General features: G+C 43.6%; 2 protein-coding genes across 4 annotated transcripts; one reads left to right on the plus strand and one right to left on the minus strand.

Annotated features, from left to right (window-relative positions):
- Window positions 1-96: 96 nt before the first annotated feature.
- Window positions 97-16162, plus strand: PRPF4 (pre-mRNA processing factor 4). 3 transcript variants are annotated; one of them, XM_007094312.3, is made up of 14 exons: window positions 97-199; window positions 954-1131; window positions 2418-2604; window positions 6111-6198; window positions 6722-6801; window positions 6974-7067; window positions 7526-7620; window positions 8782-8840; window positions 9770-9893; window positions 11488-11577; window positions 14017-14139; window positions 14250-14357; window positions 14448-14566; window positions 15086-16162. In XM_007094312.3, exons 1-14 carry the CDS (start codon window positions 173-175, stop codon window positions 15277-15279), a joined length of 1566 nt encoding a protein of 521 aa, XP_007094374.1. In that variant the 5' UTR covers window positions 97-172; the 3' UTR covers window positions 15280-16162. The 3 variants fall into 3 exon arrangements, with proteins under 3 accessions (XP_007094374.1, XP_042820427.1, XP_042820428.1); XM_042964493.1 differs by having other exon boundaries at window positions 99-199; window positions 951-1131; XM_042964494.1 differs by lacking the exons at window positions 97-199; window positions 954-1131; window positions 2418-2604; ... (1 more) ...; window positions 6722-6801; window positions 6974-7067 and having other exon boundaries at window positions 7536-7620; window positions 8743-8840.
- A 3278-nt stretch (window positions 16163-19440) lies between these two features.
- Window positions 19441-20033, minus strand: RNF183 (ring finger protein 183). Its single transcript, XM_042964556.1, has one exon. The coding sequence runs from the start codon at window positions 20031-20033 to the stop codon at window positions 19461-19463; it is 573 nt and encodes a 190-aa protein (XP_042820490.1). The 3' UTR covers window positions 19441-19460.
- Window positions 20034-20548: the final 515 nt, after the last annotated feature.

Consider the following 20548-nt stretch of genomic DNA (forward strand, 5'->3'; position numbering starts at 1 on the left):
CACGACTCTCGCCTACTACGATTCCCATCATGCTACCCGTCACCCAGGACGCTGCGTCGGCCCTCGGCCCACTTCCGGTCTGTGACGTACTTCCGCTTTGCTGGGCGCGCGGTGGACGGTCTGAAACGCAGATCTCGGCTTCGGCTGGGGTTTCGCGGCTCCAGAGCTCAGCATGGCTTCCTCACGAGCCTCCTCCACGGTACGGATGTCAGCTCACTCCGGCAAGAAGCGCGAAGGGGGCTGGGAGGGTGTTCTTGGGGGTTGGGCCGCTCGGGAACGGGCTAAGGCGGTGGAGGACTGGGGTGAAAGGCTGCGAGACTCGGTCCTGCCTTAGCGCAGCCGTGTTTTCCTGGTCTCTGAGTGCTTGCCTGTGTTTTAGTTGATTTGCATCTCTCACTACAGCCCCTAACGGTAAATACCTCTTCCGACTGGTCCAAAAACGGAGCTCTGAAAGGGAGTAGTGTTGTGGCCCAGATGTATGTCTGTGTCAGACTTCTTAATTGTAATAAGGCCTTCCAGCTTCATGTCTGTTGCCTTACGACTGAAAACGTTTGAAATGTGTAGGCCGGTAACTAACTTGTTCCCCCTTAATAATTGCGTTGGTTATTTGTTATCCTTTCTTTCCCCTGTGATGAGCCGAAGCCTCGGGTGTTTCATAAAACCCAAGAAGAGATTGCCACCGAATGATGTAAACATGTGCCAAGGCAAACCTTTGATAGAAAAATTACCAAAAGTAATTCACTAGTTTTTCCAGCCTCTTCCTATCTGCAGAACTTAAGTGATTAAGAGACCCCCCCCCCCCCCGCGCGCCCCACCCAATCAGTGAAGATACCTTAACTGGTGTCCAGCTTGTCCTTTGGGGAGGAAATAGGATTGAAGCTACGTCCTTTGGGGGAAGCCTAGTGAATTGCTAAGACTGAGCCTTAAGTTAATCCAGGTCTTTGATTTAGCAGGCAACCAAAACTAAGGCACCTGATGACTTAGTTGCTCCTGTTGTGAAGAAACCACATATCTATTACGGAAGTTTGGAAGAGAAGGAGAGGGAGCGTCTGGCCAAAGGAGAGTCTGGGATTTTGGGAAAAGAAGGACTTAAAGCTGGAATTGAAGCAGGAAATATTAACATAACCTCTGGTAAGATGCAAATTGTGAGTCCCTCATTATCTGTTTTATAATGTCAAAAAATTCTCAATTAAATTCGCATCTTTGTAAGGCCATCCTTTGCCTACCCCAGTTAGCAACATCCAGAGAGACTTTTTCTTAAAACCTTTTATACAGTTTTTCTTCCATTCACTTGTTAGTAATTTTACCAGGAATTTATTCAGTGTATATTGAAGTTTATTTATTTTGAGAGAGAGAACTCGAGTGGGTGGGGCCCTGTTCAGCACAGAGCCCGATGTGGGACTCAAACTCATAAACCTAAGCAGAAAGTAAACCTGAGTTGCAAGCTTAACTGACCCATACACCCCTAATAAGTATGTGTTTGGATTGAAATTGATTCCATTTGTCTTCTGAAGATCTAACATAGTTCTGGCATTGATTTGAAGCTACTGTGGTTTGTACCATTCTCTCCTTTTAGTTCTCCAGTTTTCGCACTCAATGAAATCTGTTCTAAGTCACAAAACTAATAGTTATTTTTATTTTGAAAGAAATGAAACTAGAAATGTGTGAAGTAGAAAATGTAATCCTTGGGGCACCTGGGTGGCTTGGTCGGTTAAACGTCCGACTTCGGCTCAGGTCATGATCTCACAGTCCGTGAGTTCGAGCCCCACGTCGGGCTCTATGCTGACAGCTCAGAGCCTGGAGCCTGTTTCAGATTCTGTGTTTCCCTCTCTCTCTGCCCCTCCCCATTCATGCTCTGTCTCTCTCTGTCTCAAAGATAAATAAACATTAAAAAAAAAATAAAAAAAAAAAAAAAAGAAAATGTAATCCTTATTAACTGGGTTTTTCAATAATTTAATAAAGCTGTAAAAATTTGTGATTTTTTTCATAAATGAAACTGTGATGTACAGATTGTTTTTACTTTTTATTTTTGAGAGAGAGAGTGAGTGTGCGAGCAGGGGAGGGGTCAGAGGGAAGGAGGGAAAGAAAGAATCCCAAGCAGGCTCCACACTCAGTGTGGTGCCCGACATAGGGCTTGATCCCACAACCCCGGGATCATGACCTGAGCCACAATCAAGAGTCAGACAACTCAACCGACTGACCACCCAGGCCCCTCCAATTTTCCTGCCTTTTAAAGCTGTGCCGTTTAGTTTTTTGTGTTTGACACAATCTAATAAACTGAGAAACAGTAAACTATGAATTTATGTACTAGATTAGTTCCTAGAGGTATACACAGACTCCAATTATAAGACATTTATTTTTTCCCCTATTTGAAGAAGATCTGGTGATTATGTCGATGTTGCCTGTTCTTTTTATAGGAGAGGTGTTTGAAATTGAAGAGCACATCAGTGAACGACAGGCTGAAGTATTAGCCGAGTTTGAGAGAAGAAAGCGAGCCCGGCAAATCAATGTTTCCACTGATGACTCAGAGGTCAAGGCTTGCCTTAGAGCCTTGGGGGAGCCCATCACACTCTTTGGAGAGGGTCCGGCTGAAAGAAGAGAAAGGTGTGCCCTTTCTAAATTTTTACCCTCATCTTTAATCACAAGGTTCTACTTTCCAATTTTAGTTGATATTTGTAGTAAAACTTTAATAGAACGTCTTAGGTAATGTTAATAAAATATGTTACTCAGTTGTTTTTATATAGTTTAGCCCATGATCTAAGTAGGCCAGTTTTTTACTCATTACTAATTTTTTTTTTTTCTAAACTATGAATAGGGTGTTAATATACGAACCCCCCTTCCCCAGTATGGAATTATGAGTTGGGTAAATATTTGTTGTCGAACTTGGAACATTTAGACAACACGCTTTCTTTGCCAGTGACGTAAAACATAACGATAAGTACTTTTTGGTTATTATTGAAAGGTTATTCTTCAGATGATGTTCCTCTTATGATTTTAAGGTCACAGAGTCTCTTAGTGACAGGCTAGTCATACACAGTTATGAGGACCTCCCTTGTCTTTCTGTCCACTGTCTCATCTCTCCCTTTCATCATTTTTTTTTTCCTGGTTTGCATGGTCTGTGCATTTAGTCACTAAACCTCTCCCATTATCTCGTGTCCATTAAATAGAACCAATAATGTTGGGCCTGTTTAAAATAACAAGGGGAAAAAAAAAAACAACACTGTGTACCAACCTAGTATATTACAAAACCAGGCTGGCTGGCCACAAGGTAGGAGGAACGGAGAAGAGGGGGCAGCTCTGGGCAGGTAGCTGGGGGCCAGGAAGGGCTAAAGGACAGACAGAAAAGGCAGCTCCCAGATGGGAGGGGGCTGGTTGTCCTAGTGGGGGAGGGGTGCAAACGGTACTTCAGAAGAGTGGAACTTGGGGAGGGGACCAGTCAGTGCTTTCTCTACCAGAACACAGTGTTGGAGGAGGTGCTCTGTGCCACCGCTTGCCTACCCCTGGTACTAGGAGAACTGAGCCATGAGCCCTGGGTATGATGAGCTCCTCGGAAGCATGGGTGACAGCCTGCCCCTCCCCCCCGATCCCCTTTTCCTTGAGGCTCAGCTACTCCTCACTTACTGCATTTACTTTCTTTGGGCCCTTACCCCTCATTTATTCATCAGCAAACCGACCACTGCCACATTGAAATTGCTCTTTATTAAGGTCACTAATTTATCTTTACTGAGAATAGCCCTGGTACACTGTCAGCTACTCCCTCTTTGAAACACTCCCTTTCATAAACCAAATCCTAATTTTTCTCCGATTTCTCTGGCTAATTCTTCTAAGCCTCTTTTTTTCCCTGCCTAACCTTTATATACTGCAGTTCTTTGTCTTGATTCTACACTCATCCTGGGCGATGAGATCCACTCCCGTGGCGTTGTTTACCACGTATATTCTGAGGACTCCCAGATCCCTATTTGTAGCCTAGATATTCTGTAGGTACTTCAAACTGGACATGTATAAATCAAACTCATCTGTTTCCCTCCCTTGTCTTATTCTCCTTTTAAATAACATTACCATTCACAGTTTTCAGTTGCCTTACCTCCTTTGTAATCCGTCAGCAAAATCTAGTCTGTTCTAGATTTGTGCCCAAATGTACCTCCTCTTTTCTCTACCTTCATTGCTTTCACACCTAGATGATTGTAATAGTCCCAGACTTGTGGTATTGCTTGCTTAAAATCCAACAGTGTCTTCTTATTAAACATAGAGTAGGGGTGCTTGTGTGGCTTAGTTAAGCGTCTGACTCTTGATTTCATCTCAGGTCATGATCCCAGGGTCATGGGATCGAGCCCTACATCAGGCTCCTGACTGAGCGTGGAGCCTGCTTGAGACATTTCTCCCTCTCCCTCTCTCTCCCCACACTCCCTCTCTCTCCCCGTCTTTCCTCTGTCTCTCTCACTCTGTCTCACTCAAAATAAATAAACATTAAAAACAACAACATGGAGTAAAAAAACTGTGGATCATACTCTTTAATCTTTTGTGCCTCTCTTCCTCAATTTAATAGACTTAGTAGCCTTAAGGGTCTTCCTGGAATACTCAAACTCTTTTTCTGTTTTTCCGCTTAATTTTTCTTTTTGCCTTTTTTTTTTTTTTTAAATGTTTGTTCACTTTTGAGAGAGACAGAGTGGGAGCATTGAGGGGCAGAGAGAGAGGGAGACACAGAATCTGAAGCAGGCTCCAGGCTCTGAGCTGTCAGCACAGACCCCGACGTCGGGCTCGAACCGCAAACCATGAGATCAGGACCTGAGCCAAAGTTGGATGCTTAACCAACTGAGCCACCCAGGCACCCCTCCCCTCTCTTGCCTTTTAAAGCCTTTTTATTCTTTTGGTTTCAGCATAAGTGCCACCTTCTCAAAGAAGACTTTTATCACCTGACCCCTTATAAAGTAAGCCCCTTCTTTATTACCTCTCATAGAACGTTACTCTCTCAATAGCATTTACAAAGGGTATACTTTTAGTGTTGTTTGTTTATCTTCCAACCAACAGCAAAGTCTTACTATGGCGACCCTTAGGTGAATGTCTCGAGTCCCTACTGCCTCTGTCTTAATTCAGACCACCATTAAGACTCCGGGGATTCCTAAATAGTAGACTGATTTCCCTGCCTTTATTATTCCCTCTTCAATCCATTCTCTCTACCTCCCCAGGGATCTTTCTCAAAGGTAAACCGTCTTTACCATGGCATGAGGAGGTCTTTGTGACCTGCCCCCTACTTCTGTTTGTAGCCCTAGCTTTCACCAGCCCTTTTCTGGCACTCGGTGCTCCAGCCATACTGAACTATTTGTGATTCCAAGTTCAACATGTTTTGCTATCTCCAGACCTTTGCATTTGTTGAACCCTCAGCTTCAGTTGTCCTTTCCCATTCTTGACCTGTCGACCTTACTAATTGAGGACTCAGTGTAGGGAACACCTCTCTGAAACCATCCCTGATTTTCCCTTCAAGCCTAGGTTAGGTATTTCTTTTGTTTCCCCTCAGTGCCCAGCACTTACCACTGTCAATACTTACTATAGCGTATTGTGGTTCCCTGTTACTTTCTGTCCATCCACCTTCTCCCTTCTCCGCCCCCGTTCCCAACCCCCAGGATTATGCTACTTGGAATGAAGAACTGCTACTTAGTCGTTTTTGTACACTTAGCACCTCAGTGCGTAATCCAGCATATTTGTGGCATGGAGCAAAGGTTGGCTGTCTTCACAGACCAAGTGGTAGCAGTGTTGGGGCTCGTTGACTCTAAACTGAAAACAGTAATTGCTTATAGTCCAATTTAAGCAACCTCTAAATGAAGAAGACCGAGTGAAAGAAATCACACTAGAGGGATGCCTGGGTGGCTCATTTGGTAGAGCATGTGACTCTTGGTTCTTGGGGTCGTGAGTTCGAGTCTCACATTGGATCTAGAGATTACTAAAAAAATGAATAAACTTAAAAAAAGAAAAAGCATGCTGGAAGTTTAGGCATGATATGACTCTTAATGTTGCCTTAAATGGAGAGAGTAGGGCAAGCTTTCTCTCTTCTTAGATACATTTTTCCTAGCTTTATCTCAACTCCACTTAAATTCTGATCTTTTTTGTTACAGGTTAAGAAATATCCTCTCAGTGGTTGGTACTGATGCCTTAAAAAAGACCAAAAAAGATGATGAGAAATCTAAGAAGTCCAAAGAAGAGGTAAAATATGTCTTTGGCGTCACAGTAATAAAATGAAGGAAATGAGGGGTTAGTTCTCTCATTTTCTGTTTTCAGGGTTTGCTTTGCTAGAGGGGAGGGAAGTTTTGAGGATTCTACCATTCAGGAATAGTTGTTGACCATAGTTTGTGGTTCCTGTGTGGGTATAAATGAAGGTAGGTAGGTTTCAACACATGGAAAAACCCATAGCATTCCTAGTGTAACTTCTAACAAGGAACCGGAAGCCATCCAATAAGAGTTCATAAAAACACGGTAGAGGGGCACCTGGCTGGTTCAGTCGGTGGAGCATATGACTCTTGATCTCAGGTTTGTGAGTTCAAGCCCCACATTGGGCATGGAGCCTACTTTAAAACACACACACACGCAGTAAAAAGCACACACGCCTGGTTTCATCCTATGACTGAACTAATTCACCTATTTTCTAGACAGTTACAATAGAGAACTGACAGCTATGAGGAGCAGGATGCTTCAGACTTAACATTTTTGCTCTTAATTTAAATTTCAGTATCAACAAACCTGGTACCATGAAGGACCAAACAGCCTGAAGGTTGCTAGACTGTGGATTGCTAATTATTCGCTGCCAAGGTACAGAGAGCCTCTAGAAGGAGAAAGAAGCATATTTTTTCTTGTTTTCTCTTAAGCAGTGATGATCTGTTTTATAAAGACTGGTGGTTCTTAAATGAAACTGATGGTAGGAATACTTGTGTGGACCTTCGTTTCCAGTCTGTCTGTTCACAGTAATGTTTCTGTGTCACAGGGCAATGAAACGCTTAGAAGAGGCCCGTCTCCATAAAGAGATTCCAGAGACAACGAGGACCTCCCAGATGCAAGAGCTGCACAAATCTCTCCGGGTAAGATGCTCTCAGTGATTGTCTAATATATTAAGGGCTCTTAACTACACATTAGATTTCCTACTTTGGTCTGCCTCTTGGAAGGTACAGGCAACTATGGCAGTTAAGGCGGCAGGAACCTGCTGTAATTAGGACTTAACAGAAGCCTGTGGGTCTACACTTCAGTTCCCCTTGAATATGTCAAAGCTGTACTTTAGCTCTCTCTATGGTTTTCCTGGGTGTGTTGAGCTGACACAGAAACTAGTGATACTGCTAGTGTAAAAGACACATGTGAGTTCCAGGTGAGCCTTAACTCCATTCGTTAACATAAGTATCTCCTAACAACAAAAGTGTAAAAGAATCTTGTGGGGGTGGGAGGGTGGCTAAAACCAGAAAGTTGTTTTTTTTATTGTGGAAAAGCCAAAAAACTCTTGGATCAGCCTATTAATGATTACTGTTTGTCTTTTTTTTTTTTTAAGTCTTTGAATAATTTCTGCAGTCAGATTGGGGATGATCGGCCTATCTCCTACTGCCACTTTAGTCCTAATTCCAAAATGCTGGCCACAGCTTGTTGGTAAGTCCCGTTTTACCGTGATATTTTTTCCTAAATGGAGGATAGGTTCGGGGGGGTGGGGGATCAGCCTTTTTCTTAGGTGCTCATTTCTGTGTCCTTTTCCTCTGCTTCTCATGATCGTACCAAACTAGAGATGCCAGTACTTTCCCCTTATATTATACAAGATAGTCTGGGTATAATACTTCTGCCTGTTCACAAGGGACACCAGAGATCCATGACACACCAGTCATGCTCTTGATGCTAGCGTTTTGGAGCAGATAAATAGTGGATTTATAGACTGACCGGTATCCACACCTCAGTGGAGCTTTTCTTTTTAAGTTAGATAGCCCAGGCAAGGTACTCTGTAAGCTTCAGTTGCCTTATGTGTAAAGGAGGATGAGATAATGTTGTAAACCATTTTACCTTAATAGTGCGCCTTATGTGTTAAGGACTCAGTAAACACGAATTACTGTTTGTTGTTGTTGTTTTCTAGTTATTGCCACATATGCAGAAAGCCCTTAGGATGTGATAATTTTGTTGTTCTATTTAGTGATTCAGTTATTTTCCTGGACATGGCCATCAAGTGAGAAGAGAAACTTCCTTATTTTGCATGCACAGGAACTACTTGACTAGATAGAAATTGAGCCTGGTTCAGGAGAAAGCGAAGGACCTACACAAATCCCCCCGCCTCTCCAAGCCTCCGCTACCTTCCTTAGAAGTAGAAATGATCATTCCCGCATTATGTACCTCACAGGACTGTTATAAGCATCACTGAGATGATAGGAATAAAAGTAATTTGTTGGAAATTTTCTGAAATAAAGTCTTTAAAAAATTTTAGGGACTTTGTAAGTAGTAAAGTGCTCTTCATATTTAAGGAGTTAGTATGATTATTAATATTACTGTTGGATAGTTTAATTTGTCCTATCTTTCCTCACCGATCACTCTAGACGTTGAGGACAATAGCTTGTACTATATTAACTACAGTCCTGTAGAGGCCTCGGGTTGCGTAAGACGTGCATATAGCTTTCTTCTGTAAACCATCAAATGATAAGCTTTCTTTTTCTGTGTGCCACTGTAAAGTTTTTTGGGGGTGAGAAGAGATTGTGCTTTAGGAATGTTACCAAGGTACCTTTTCCTTCCCAGACCAACCCTGGCTGAGATGCTTTCCTTTGTATTTGATAGGAGTGGGCTTTGCAAGCTCTGGTCTGTTCCCGATTGCAACCTCCTTCACACTCTCCGAGGTGAGTTAGAATCTTGTTTGTATGTCACTCGTTTTCCCAGCGTGAACCCTCTTCAGACAGTGAAACTAATACCCTGCCTGACACTCAGACCCAGTGTACACAAGATTAATTTTTGATTTGAATTGACAGGGTTTGGTTTTCTCTGACCACAAGGTGGGAACATAATGACCTTATACACAAACCACTATTCTCTCGTGTACAACCCCACTCTGGCATTGTACAGTCTCTAGACCAAATAAATAAAGGTTGTTTGTGTTTTGCACCTTTTTTATTTTATTTATTTTGAGAGAGAGGCAGTGTGAGGGTGAGGGAGCAGAGAGAATCTGAAGCAGGCTCTGCATTGTCAGCATGGAGCCCGATATGGGGCTCGAACTCAGGAAACCCTGAGATCATGACCTGAGCTGAAATCAAGAGTTGGACACTTGACCGACTGAGCCACCCAGGTGCCCCTTTGTTTTGCTTTTTTTAATGTAATTTAAATGTTTTGGTTTTTTTTTTAAGTTTATCTTTTATTTTGAGAAAGAGCATGAGTGGGGGAAGGGCAGAGAGGGAGGAAGACAGAATCCCAAGCAGGCTCCATTCTGCCAGTGCAGAGCCCATAACAGGGTTCAAACTCAAGAAACTGAGATCATGACCTGAGCTGAAACCAAGAGTCAGACGCTCAACCAACTGAGCCACCCAGGCACCCTTGTAATTTAAATATTGATTTAAGTTAAAACAGTTTTTTTTTTTAATAGTTGAGTAGTCACCCTACTACTCTTACCTGTCCACATGTTCTCTAATACTTGTCTGTGTTACTCATCATAGTCTGTTTTCACACATAAATTATAAGGAGTAGGGACCCACTTCTGGGAAGGGAGGGGAATAAATTAAAAAAAAACAAAAAACGAGTGGGGACCCTTTAACTTTCATCTCTTACACCCCTTCAGGCCATAACACAAACGTAGGAGCAATTGTATTCCATCCAAAATCCACTGTCTCCTTGGACCAGAAAGATGTCAATCTGGCGTCTTGTGCTGCTGATGGTTCTGTGAAGCTTTGGAGCCTTGACAGGTAAATATTACTGTTCTGTCGATACTGCAGTCACTAAGGTAAATAATTGCTTGGTTGGTCCTTGGGACCTGAAAATCTGGCATTTAACTCCAGAGATGATCTTGAGAGTCCAGGGAGCTTGGTGTGAATGTGGAATGTAGGATTTCTTTCTTAGACCTGTTCTCACCAAAGGAGTTGGATCCGGTTTTTCTTATTTGTTAACTTTGGACCTCGATTTTTGCCTCTAACATAGTGGCCATTGTTTTCCCACTCCAGTTATTCTGGAAAGATATATTTACACCTCCTATGCAATACATTGACATTGGAGAAATGCACCATTTGGTAGATTGACTAAAGATAATATTCTTGGCAGCACATTGGTTCCTAGCAGATGGGCACAGGGGAGAGGAAAGTAAAGTTCTGTCTGACAGTCTTGCCGAGGAACTGATGTCTCCTCCCAACTGCTTCCTCCTTTGCCTAGCCTGTATTCTCCCGTTATAACAGTTGATGTTGTTGTTGTTTTTAACATGTTTATGATGGTTGTATTCCAAAAAATTTTTGAAAACACTTTGCTGGCTAAAAGAAATCTGAATTCAGTTGCTTAGTTTTTTTTTTTTTTTCTTTGGGAAAGCACATGAGACTTTAATTCCAGGTTTCTGTAGAGGGCTAATTAGTTTCTCCATCCTTTGCCAGATAGGGTCTGTCTTCTGAGCGGAGCAAGTTTTAATTGGCTTCATATCACTTAGCAATATTTGTTCCCCTAGGGCTTTGATTAGCTCTATGTATGCACATTGGCAAAGTTCCCTTTTTAATTGCCCTCCTTAGGGTTTGTGTTTATTTCCTTTCACTGGTGTTTCAGAACTTTTTTTCTGTGATTACTGGGGAGGAGAATTTAATGGTTACCAAAACGAAACTAAGCGTCTATTTAGGAGTTCCTTTTTTCATGTGGATCCTTCAACAAGCTAAAGTTTGAGGAAAATTTATCTGTAATCCACTTGCACCAAAACTGTTTGATTTCTGTAGCTTCATATCTCCATCAAAGTATGTTTTCTTTCTAGAATCTTAACACTCCTTTGGTGTAAGGAGACTATTTTGCTTGCCAGGCTGAATTATCTTTTATTTTTCTCTAATCGTAAATGAGAACAGCATTAAGAGTTGATTATCGGGGCACCTGGGTGGCTCAGTTGGTTGGGCGTCTGACTTAAGCTCAGGTCACGATCTCACAGTTCGTGAGTTGGAGCCCCGCATCAGGCTCTCTGCCCCTCCTCTTTCACTGTGTGTCTCTCTCAAAAACAAATAAACATTTAAAAATTAAAGAGTTGATTATCACAGTGAATTGAGATATAGAAAGATAGATAGTTATCAAAATACTTTGGGCAGTTTTGCCTTGTAAGCACGTGAAATAGTCCCAAATCTTTTAAAACTTGGGAAAGTAACATAAATTGTTCTTTAAATTAAAAAAAAAAAAAGCCTTGCATTTTTAATAAATTATGAGTTTAGTTACATAGTCTCTTAAATCATACAGAATGGGTACATCGGTCACAACAGTTAACAAATTCAATGAACATTTATGACTATAAAATAGCTCACTCACTTGTATTTGTTTCTTTTTCAGTGATGAACCAGTGGCAGATATTGAAGGCCATACAGTACGTGTGGCCCGTGTAATGTGGCATCCATCAGGACGTTTCTTGGGCACCACTTGGTAAGCCATCCTGTTCTGTTCATACAGGCCCATGGCATGTTGTTAACCTTTACGACTAACTGCCAAGTAAATTTTAAGAACAGAAATCTTCAAGTAGGATTTTCTTGGACTGCAATGACTCAAAATCCGAAAAGAGTATTATAAAGTTATTACCAAGTGTATTTGCTTTTGTTTTTTTCTTTAGTTTTTTTTTTTAATGTTTGTTTATTTTAGAGAGAGAGAGAGAGAGACATAGCAGGAGCAGGGTAGGGGCAGAGAGAGAGAGAGAGAGAGAGAGAGACATCCCGAACTCTAAGTGGGCTTCAGGCTCTGAGCTGTCAGCACAGAGCCTGACACAGGGCTCAAACCCATAAACCTCAAGATCATGACCTGAGCCGAAGTTGGGTGCTTAACCAACTGAGCCACCCAGGTGCCCCCAAGTGTATTTGCTTTTAAATTGCAGTTAATCAGAAATTTCAGTCACTAATTGCCAGGAAACTAGAACTTTCACTTTTTTTCTTTTTTAAGGGAGTCGGGGAGGGGCAGAGAGAATCTAAAGCAGGCTCCATGCTCATCGTGGAGCCCGATGCGGGGCCCAATCCCATGACCCTGGCGTCATGACCTAAGCCAAAATCGAGTTGGACGCTCAACCAGCTGAGCCATTTAGGTGCCCCATATTCTCTTTACCAATGTTTTGTTTTGTTTCATTTCTGCCACACGTTGTATTGTAATCTCTCTGCTTACAAATCAGTCTCCCTTTCTGGAGTACTTGGCTGGCTCAGGCAGTAGAACATGTGACTCTTGATCCCTGATTTATAAGTTCAAGGCCCATGTTGGGTGCAAAGATTACTTAAAAATAAAATCTTTAGAGCCGTCTGGGTGGCTTAGTCGGTTAAGCATCCGACTTCAGCTCAGGTCATGATGTCACAGTTTGTGAGCCCTGCGTCGGGCTCTGTGCTGGCAGCTCCGAGCCTGGATCCTGCTTTGGATTCTGTGTCTCCCTCTCTCTCTTCCTCTCTCTGGCTTGTGCACACAAGCACTCTCTTCCTGTCTCTAAAATAAACATTAAAATTTTTTCAGAAAAAAGATAATAAAATCTTTGTTAAAAGAGTGCAAATTGGTTTCCTTTTCTGGTTCTGTAAGTTCATTGAGGGCAGAATGTGTTAAAGAACTTTTTAATTGAGATGTAATTTACATGTAATAGAATGGACTTATTTTCATGCACTCATGTAACCCACATTCCTTTTAATAGAATATTTCCATCACCCTAGAAAGTTCCTTCATGTCCCTTCCTAATGGACTCCCCGCTTCCAGAGCAACCACTGATCTGATTTCTATCGCTGTAAATTAATTCTGTCTGTTCATACTTTTTATTCTTTTGTGGCTGGCTTCTTTTAGTCAGTATAATGTTTTTAAGATTCATTTATGTTGCGTGTTTCCTTTTTTTTTTTTTTTAATTTTTTTTTTTTTAATGTTTATTTATTTTTGAAAGAGAGACAGAGACCAGAGACAGCATTAATAGGGGACGGGCAGAGAGAGGGAGACACAGAATCTGAAGCAGGCTCCAGGCTCTGAGCTGCCAGCACAGAGCCCAATGCGGGGCTCGAACCCACAAACTGCTAGATCATGACCTGAGCTGAAGTCGGATGCTTAACCGACTGAGCCATCCAGCTGCCCCAGAAGTTTCTTTTTATTGCTGAGGAGTATTCAGTTGTGTGACTCTGCCACAGTTTACTTATCCCTTGTCTTACTGAAGGACATTTGGGCTTTTTCCAGGTTTGGATCACTCAGAATAAAGGTTTTATGAACATTCTCATATAGTGCTTTATACGAACATATTTTTGTTGTTTAAGGTGTTTTTCGTTTTTTGCTTTTTACGTTTGTTTAAGTAATCTCTACCCCAATGTGGTCTTGAACTCATGACCCTGAGACTGAGTCACGTGCTCCACCAGCTGAGCCATCCAGGTGCCCCTCTAGTTGCATTTATTAAAGAGACTTTGTTTTCCCTATTGAAATGGTGTTAATGGTCTCATTTGAATATCTTTGACCAAAATTGTGTAGGTCTCTTCCTATACTTTCTCATCTGTTGCATTGATCTATTTGCTTATTGTTCTTTGTCTCTCCAGCATCAGTTGAAGGCCCAACAAATAGTCAGTGAATAAAAAAACTTAACAGTTGAACTGAGAAAGAAAGAAGGCAACAGCCTTTGCTGGGCCATTCTTAGGAAATTGTATTCTTAAAATAGCCACTGAAGTAAGTTACTAGGAAGTCCGTGGTTTCCCAGTTAGCACTCAAGACAGATATGCTTAGTTGTTGAGGTATTGTTTATACCAGAAAAGAATTTCTTGTTAATACGGTTGTACAAGTAGTTTCAGAAGCATAATTTAAGTTACAAGTGTTTGTAACACATTGTAGGAACTGAATATCTGCTAGTTAATTTCTAATTAATTTTTTTTGTAGCTATGACCGCTCATGGCGCTTATGGGATTTAGAGGCTCAAGAGGAGATCCTGCATCAGGAAGGCCACAGCATGGGCGTGTATGACATCGCCTTCCATCAGGATGGCTCTTTGGCTGGCACTGGGTAAGCCCTCTTCCACATAGCCAGGGGCAGCTCAGTGGTTCGCCTCTTATGTATGCTTGCTTCCACGGAGAAATGGATTCAGAGTGTTCATTTATAAATTCTTTTGTCAGGGGACTGGATGCATTTGGTCGTGTTTGGGACCTGCGCACAGGACGGTGTATCATGTTCCTAGAAGGCCACCTGAAGGAAATCTATGGAATAAATTTCTCCCCCAATGGGTAAAATAAACTCATTGAATGACGGGTGGGGAGGGTTATTGGTCAGAATGTATCTTTGTTTCTGACTTCGATACTACACCTGATCCACAGCTACCACATTGCAACCGGCAGCGGTGACAACACCTGCAAAGTGTGGGACCTCCGGCAGCGGCGCTGTGTCTATACCATCCCCGCCCATCAGAACTTAGTGACTGGTGTCAAGTTTGAGCGTAAGTTTTCCTCCCGGTTTCCCCGTTCACAGGACAGACAGATTGCATTTCACGGAATGCAGGCTAGGCTTTGGCTTCACTCGGAAGTGTGACAGGAGAGGATTTGGCCCCTCGTGAAGAAGGAGCAAATTCTAATTTCCTTCGCCGTAGCGTATTTTCAGACACAGCTCTGGCACAGCTTGCTTCTTGTTTCAGGAAGTAAAGAAGACTTTCATAAATGCTTTGAGTCATTTTTTTTTTTCCATGAAAGTTGTAAGCACTGAATCCTTAATATTACTGTGAACAGATTGTCAGGGAAAGAGCCAGAAGAACTTAATAATGTTACTTGTTTCCCTAAGTCTGCTTGTAGTCCCTTTTTCCTGGAGGCCTTATAGGAATGTAGATGAGAATGTTGGACTTTTCTAAATGGGGAAATCCCTTCTTTTTCAAAATCATGTGTTCTAGCAGATTTTTGTGCTTTTATTTTCTTTGCTCTTTTGATATGTGAATTCCTCAAGCAGCTCCCCTTTTCTCTTAAAGCTATCCATGGGAATTTCTTGCTTACTGGTGCTTACGACAACACAGCCAAGATCTGGACACACCCAGGCTGGTCCCCACTGAAGACTTTGGCTGGCCATGAAGGCAAAGTGATGGGCCTAGACATTTCTTCTGATGGGCAGCTCATAGCCACTTGCTCTTATGACAGGACCTTCAAGCTCTGGATGGCTGAATAGGCAGGACCGTGGAAAAAGGACTCTAACCTCAAGCTCTCCCTTAAGAACCATTTTCAAAAGAAAGGGATTGATATTTTTTGTCCTATCACGTTTTTTGCCAGTTATCGTGTGTAGACCCTCTAAAGAATTGGATCTCCGGGCCTCCCTCCACTCCAGGTAGGCAGCCAAGCCTCTGGGTGTTGATGAACCCATTTCATAGTTGAAATTTTAATTTTCATCTTCAAGCCCTGCCATGGACTGCGTAGACATTGTTTTTGTTAATCTTTTGTTTGAATGCCTTGTTGCCTCCTTCACAGCACTCAGGATTGTGACTGGCTCCATTTTTAATTTTGAAACTTGGCTTTCCATTACATGGTACATGCTTCAGGACTACATGTGACCCACAGAGCAAGGTGGCTGGCCTGTAGTCTGGAAGCCCTCAACTTAAGAGGCACTTCTCACCACACACTGGTTAACCGATGCCTGACAGTGGGAACCTTTCCTCTACCTTGAGAAGGGAGATGAAGAGGTAGACCACAGCTGTGCTCAGGGCGATGCAGCAAAGAAGATTTTACCTCTTCCTGTTGAGTTCGAATGGAATGCTCACTGCAGCAGGAAGCTCAGAACTGAACATTGGCCCGGTCAGAAAATAATCCTCCATTTTGCTCTGAAGTTTGGCATCCTTCGTGTCAGCCCAAAGCTAGGCCGTCGTGTCAAGATGCAGTGAAATTTGTAGGACGCAAACGTGAAGTCTGTGTTGTGCCACCTCCTCTGTGTTGGTTAGAGGACGCACCCTGTGTGTCCAGGTGACTGGAAAAAACCCTAGTGGGCATTCCTGAACATAAACCTTTTCTTTTTTTTCTTTATTACACACTTGCTACAGAGTAAAATTCTGTCATAAAAACTGTCCTTTAAAAACTTATTTTGTATCGTTAAGCATTTTCTGAATCGCAGCCATCGGTCCATAGAAGCCCCCCCCCCTTTTTTGTTGTTTTTGGTTTGAGATACAACGGATGATATTAAATATGGCTTATTCCAGTTCCAGTCTCCTTATAGTTTTTCGTAGAGACTGTTGGACTGTGGGCCAGACTAGCGGTGAGGCGTGTCTGGACTCTGTCATTTGTGCTCCTTGGTCCTGCAGTGGTTACCTTCACCTCTGTCCATCCCAGATGTCCAGCCACTGAGCACTGGGAGGACACGGTCCATTCTCACAAAATACAGGAATTCGGAAGAAGAAAGGCATTTGAGAAGGGCTTATATGATGGCTTTTCCTTAAATGTTGAAAACACTTTCATTTGCAGTTCCAGAGAGCTTGACAGTGGCTTTGTCTGACTCTCCTTGGCAAACTGTGAGTGTGTGATGATATAGCTAAATATTCTGTTTCATCTAATTTTAATTATAACCAGATAGTTGCATCTTTTGAGTACCTGTTAAGCTTCTGAATTACCAGCTCTACCCCCTCTTGGGCACTTGGCATTTCACTATTATTTAAGTATTAATGGGCTCTAGTTTCCTCCGTAGTTGGCCACGAAAAATAATTCTTGGTTACTTCTTTTGTAGTATGCATGAATGAACTAATAGTGAACGTTAGTGTTTTAGCATGCAATTTGGGTATAGCGTGTTAACAAAGGTTTTTCGTTTTTCAAATTTGAATTTTACTATTAGTTCCATTAAACTTTTTTTTTTTTTTTTGGTTGTTCCAAGAGATGTAGAGGTAGCAGTTGGGTGAGCACATTTTCACGTAAGCCTTTGGCAAAACAGTTACCTTGTGGAATACACATTTGTGCATTGGAAATATTGTAAGGAAATAGCTGAGGAGCATAAACCAAATGTAGCATAAACCAAATGTAGCATTTCCTAATAACAGTGAGATAAATATCAGAGCCACCACTTAAAGGACCTAACTTACTGCCTACAGACTGTGCCAGGCATGTTCAGACACCTCATTTAATCCTCCCAATCTTCTGAATTATTCTCCTTTGATAGAGCCGAAGCTCAGAGAAGTAACTTGCTCAAGGTTACCCCATCAGTGAGTGGTGGAGCCTGGCCTGTCTTCTGTGACCTTATGAAGAGCTTTCATAGGGCTTTACTGAGTACATTGGCACCGCCGGCCGGACAGAATGACCAGTCTGGTCAGCGTGGCCTATTTCCGGTACACATTTTAGCCACTCTACCCTTTATACCTCCCTTTTGATGAGTTGCTGCATCTCTGCGTCTGACTTCATGCCAAAGGGAATTACGGTAATTTCACCACTTCTGCCTCATGAACTAATGAAGCACCTATAGTGTCGACAGGAAACTGTCTTGGGGTAGATATCTTGTTGTGTAGAACTTTCTTAAGCGTTGCAGCGAGTCTTCGCATCCCTGACCTGCGGAGTGCTAAAAGCCAGAAGCACAACCCACCCCCTTCGTTGGACTAGCAAAATGCTTCCAAACATTTCTGCGTGCCCCAAGTTTAGAACTACTGAGTGTGAAAATAGAAGACGCCCTCGTGTTAAATATACCCCTCCCTACCCAAAAAACTCAGATCTACATTTTTCCTTATGTGGATGGTCTATCAGCCACTGCAAGAGCCGCTGTAATGCTATTTTGACTAAAAGGCTTCACCACTTACTAGCTGGGAGACCTTGAACTAGGTAGCTAAACTTGCGGAGCCTCAGTTTCATCTGTAAAATAGGGATGAGGCTTCCCTCACTCGGAGCAGTAAGCTCCAGTGCAGAGCGGTCGTTCTGGGCTTCCGCCCCCCACCAGCTCCTGTCCCTTTCCTCATGGCTCAGAGAACATGGGAGATCACTGCCTAATTTACCTGCCACAAGGTTAAGGAGCAAGGACGTGTAAAGAAATGAAGTCAGTGGGGAGAGGTTGAGTCCCAGCTTCAGTGCAATTATCTTTGATGGCACAAATGGAGAGGTAGGTGCTAGTCCCCTCGTGGGTTATGTAGTGGCTTTCCCATTTTGTAATGGAGAATTTTCACCTTGGCCCTTAACACCATTTGATTTTACTGAACACAAAATACAGGTCTTGGCTATTTTGGAATACCTTGTACGCAAAGATCCCTTAATTTATAGAAGCTAGTTCCGTTAAGCACAAAGCTTTATTTAGAACAAATAAAACCAACTCAGTTTCTGACTCTGAAAGTTTATTCCACAAATCAAAATACCCCTCAAATGTTGTCTTTTCATAATTGTAATGGTGTTTTAACCACTTTGAGATTGTTCCAGAACTGTGGGCCACTGGACAATATTAAAACTGGGGAAGAAGAAAGAGTTTTAGATACTGCCTAGGTGGCAATTTAGAGTTAAACCACCTACGCATCTAGTTTGCCTTGGTACTGGGATTAAGTCCCATGAAATGAAAACTAGCATCTCTGTCTGCATGGCCTGGGATGGAGCCCTCTATCCAGGGCTTCTGCCCTACCTCTTGAGGTCAACTGCCTGGAGCAGGGGAGTCAGCTCTGTCCAGCATCCAGGCTTAATTAGGGCCTCTGCCCCTACCCGGAGGAATAAAAACCTTTTCTCCAAATCGCAGATTTCTTTTCATCACCTTTACTCTCGACACTCCAGAAGCCACACACCGACAAGAGGTTGTCCTGTACAAGTAGCTGAGGAAACATGCCGTCCTTGCTGGTAGAGGCTCTCTGTGACCCATGGATATCCTATCCTTCCCATCCCCTAGTTCTGACACATCGGCCAAGTGGTTGTTGAATGAGTCAGTGCATGAGTTCGTGACTGCAGGTGGCAAGACTTCTAAAGAGAAAGCTGAAAGAAGGCACACGCCTTTGCTCACAGAATTGAGGCTCACTTTCCAAAATTGTAGCAAGATATAACTCAAACAAATGTGAACCAAGCTGGGAGCAACTCCAGTGAGAAATGCACCTTTCTGGGCCGGTCGAGCTCCCGGATACCATCGTCCAGCCCTTGAGCACAACTTGCCACGTAGCTCTTTGTGCCAGGTCTGCTTCTCTGCCCTTCTTGGCCCATGGCTCACACCCAGGGGTCTCTTCACACCTTTTCCCAGCCTTTTCGGTTTCAAATATTCCCATTATAGTAGGACTGTTCCCAGAAGCAAACACCTGGCCTTACTGATCCCCGGATTGCAAAAAGGAACAATACTACAAAGGAAGACAACCCCAAATGAGGCTCTGCGGTCCCCATCCCCAGCAGCAGTCAGGAAAGACTCGGTTCCTTGTCCAGAAGCAACGCTCATCCCACACCCCAAAGGAACTGCTTAGTCCAAAAGACGGAGAAGATGAGCAACAGGGTGACACTGAGGATGACAGCCATCAGGTAAGCAAAGATCCGGAACTGAGGGTTGTGGAAACACTCCCTCAGAGAGTAGTGGCTGGGGACGGGAATGGGCAGAGACCTGGGGGAAGGGCCTGCGTCCTGGGGGGGCCCAGTTTGGCCCCCGGGCTCAGGGCCTAGGTCCAGCGTGTAAACCCGGGGCTGGCGCAGGAAGTAGCGGCTCTTAGGCTGGTCCTTGAGACAGAGCTGGTGGCCTTCCAGGATGACATGGTGGGGCTCCAGGCGAAGCAGGGTGAGCACGGCAGTATCCGTGGGCAAGTCCGTGACAGGCTGCCCAGAGGCCAGCACCGTGGGCTGGCGACAGAGGGGGCAGAGCAACCGGCGCCGGGCTGGAGTCACCAGGCTGAGGTGGGCCAGGCATTCCACGCAGAAGGAGTGACAACAGTCCAGCACTTTAGGGGTGTGGAACGTGTTGTTGAAGGGGTTCCAGCAGACAGGGCATTCAGGCTCCCGGCCCTGCTGCTCGGCCATCCTCAGATCAGACACCGCGAGGCCTAGGAGGAATGTCCTGGCAGAAAGGGCAAAGGAGCAAAGGGACACCCATTGAGCCCCATCCTTGTGCCTGGCCCTAGGCAAGGAGTCTGTGTGCTGTTGAAAGATACTGTCACCCACATTTCACAGATGAAAAAATCAGCAATTTGTTCCAGACCACCCAGTTCCTAAGCTGCCAAGTCCGGGGCTACTGCAGCATGCCTTCTATCAGGGCAAAGGCCTGAGCCACCCCACTGTTAACAAGCTGCCCCTGGAGGAGACTGCACCCTGGCTCTGGACACGGATAAAGTACGCCTTGTGTTCCATGTGATCACCCTTAGCTCCTCAGACTCCAGGAAGAGGGAGTGGAACCAGTCAGTGGTTTGTGTTACAGGGCAAATACTTCCTTCCCTGTGGCCTCAAATCCCTGACTCGTGCGTGCAGAGATGGCCTTTGTGAATCCCCCGGTCTGTCCCTCTGGGGACAAATGCCAGGCCCTCTTTCCCTCCTCCCAC

Source organism: Panthera tigris, chromosome D4, assembly GCF_018350195.1.
Source record: "Panthera tigris isolate Pti1 chromosome D4, P.tigris_Pti1_mat1.1, whole genome shotgun sequence".
Classification (NCBI taxonomy): domain Eukaryota; kingdom Metazoa; phylum Chordata; class Mammalia; order Carnivora; family Felidae; genus Panthera; species Panthera tigris.

Coding starts and splice junctions, on each gene's coding strand:
- PRPF4 (XM_042964493.1), top strand. CDS start 173: ATGGCTTCCTCACGAGCCTCCTCCACG. Junction 8,841..9,769: donor CCTCCTTCACACTCTCCGAG/GTGAGTTAGAAT, acceptor ACACCCCTTCAG/GCCATAACACAAACGTAGGA. Junction 14,358..14,447: donor ATAAATTTCTCCCCCAATGG/GTAAAATAAACT, acceptor CCTGATCCACAG/CTACCACATTGCAACCGGCA.
- RNF183 (XM_042964556.1), bottom strand. CDS start 20,033: ATGGCCGAGCAGCAGGGCCGGGAGCCTGAATGCCCTGTCTGCTGGAAC.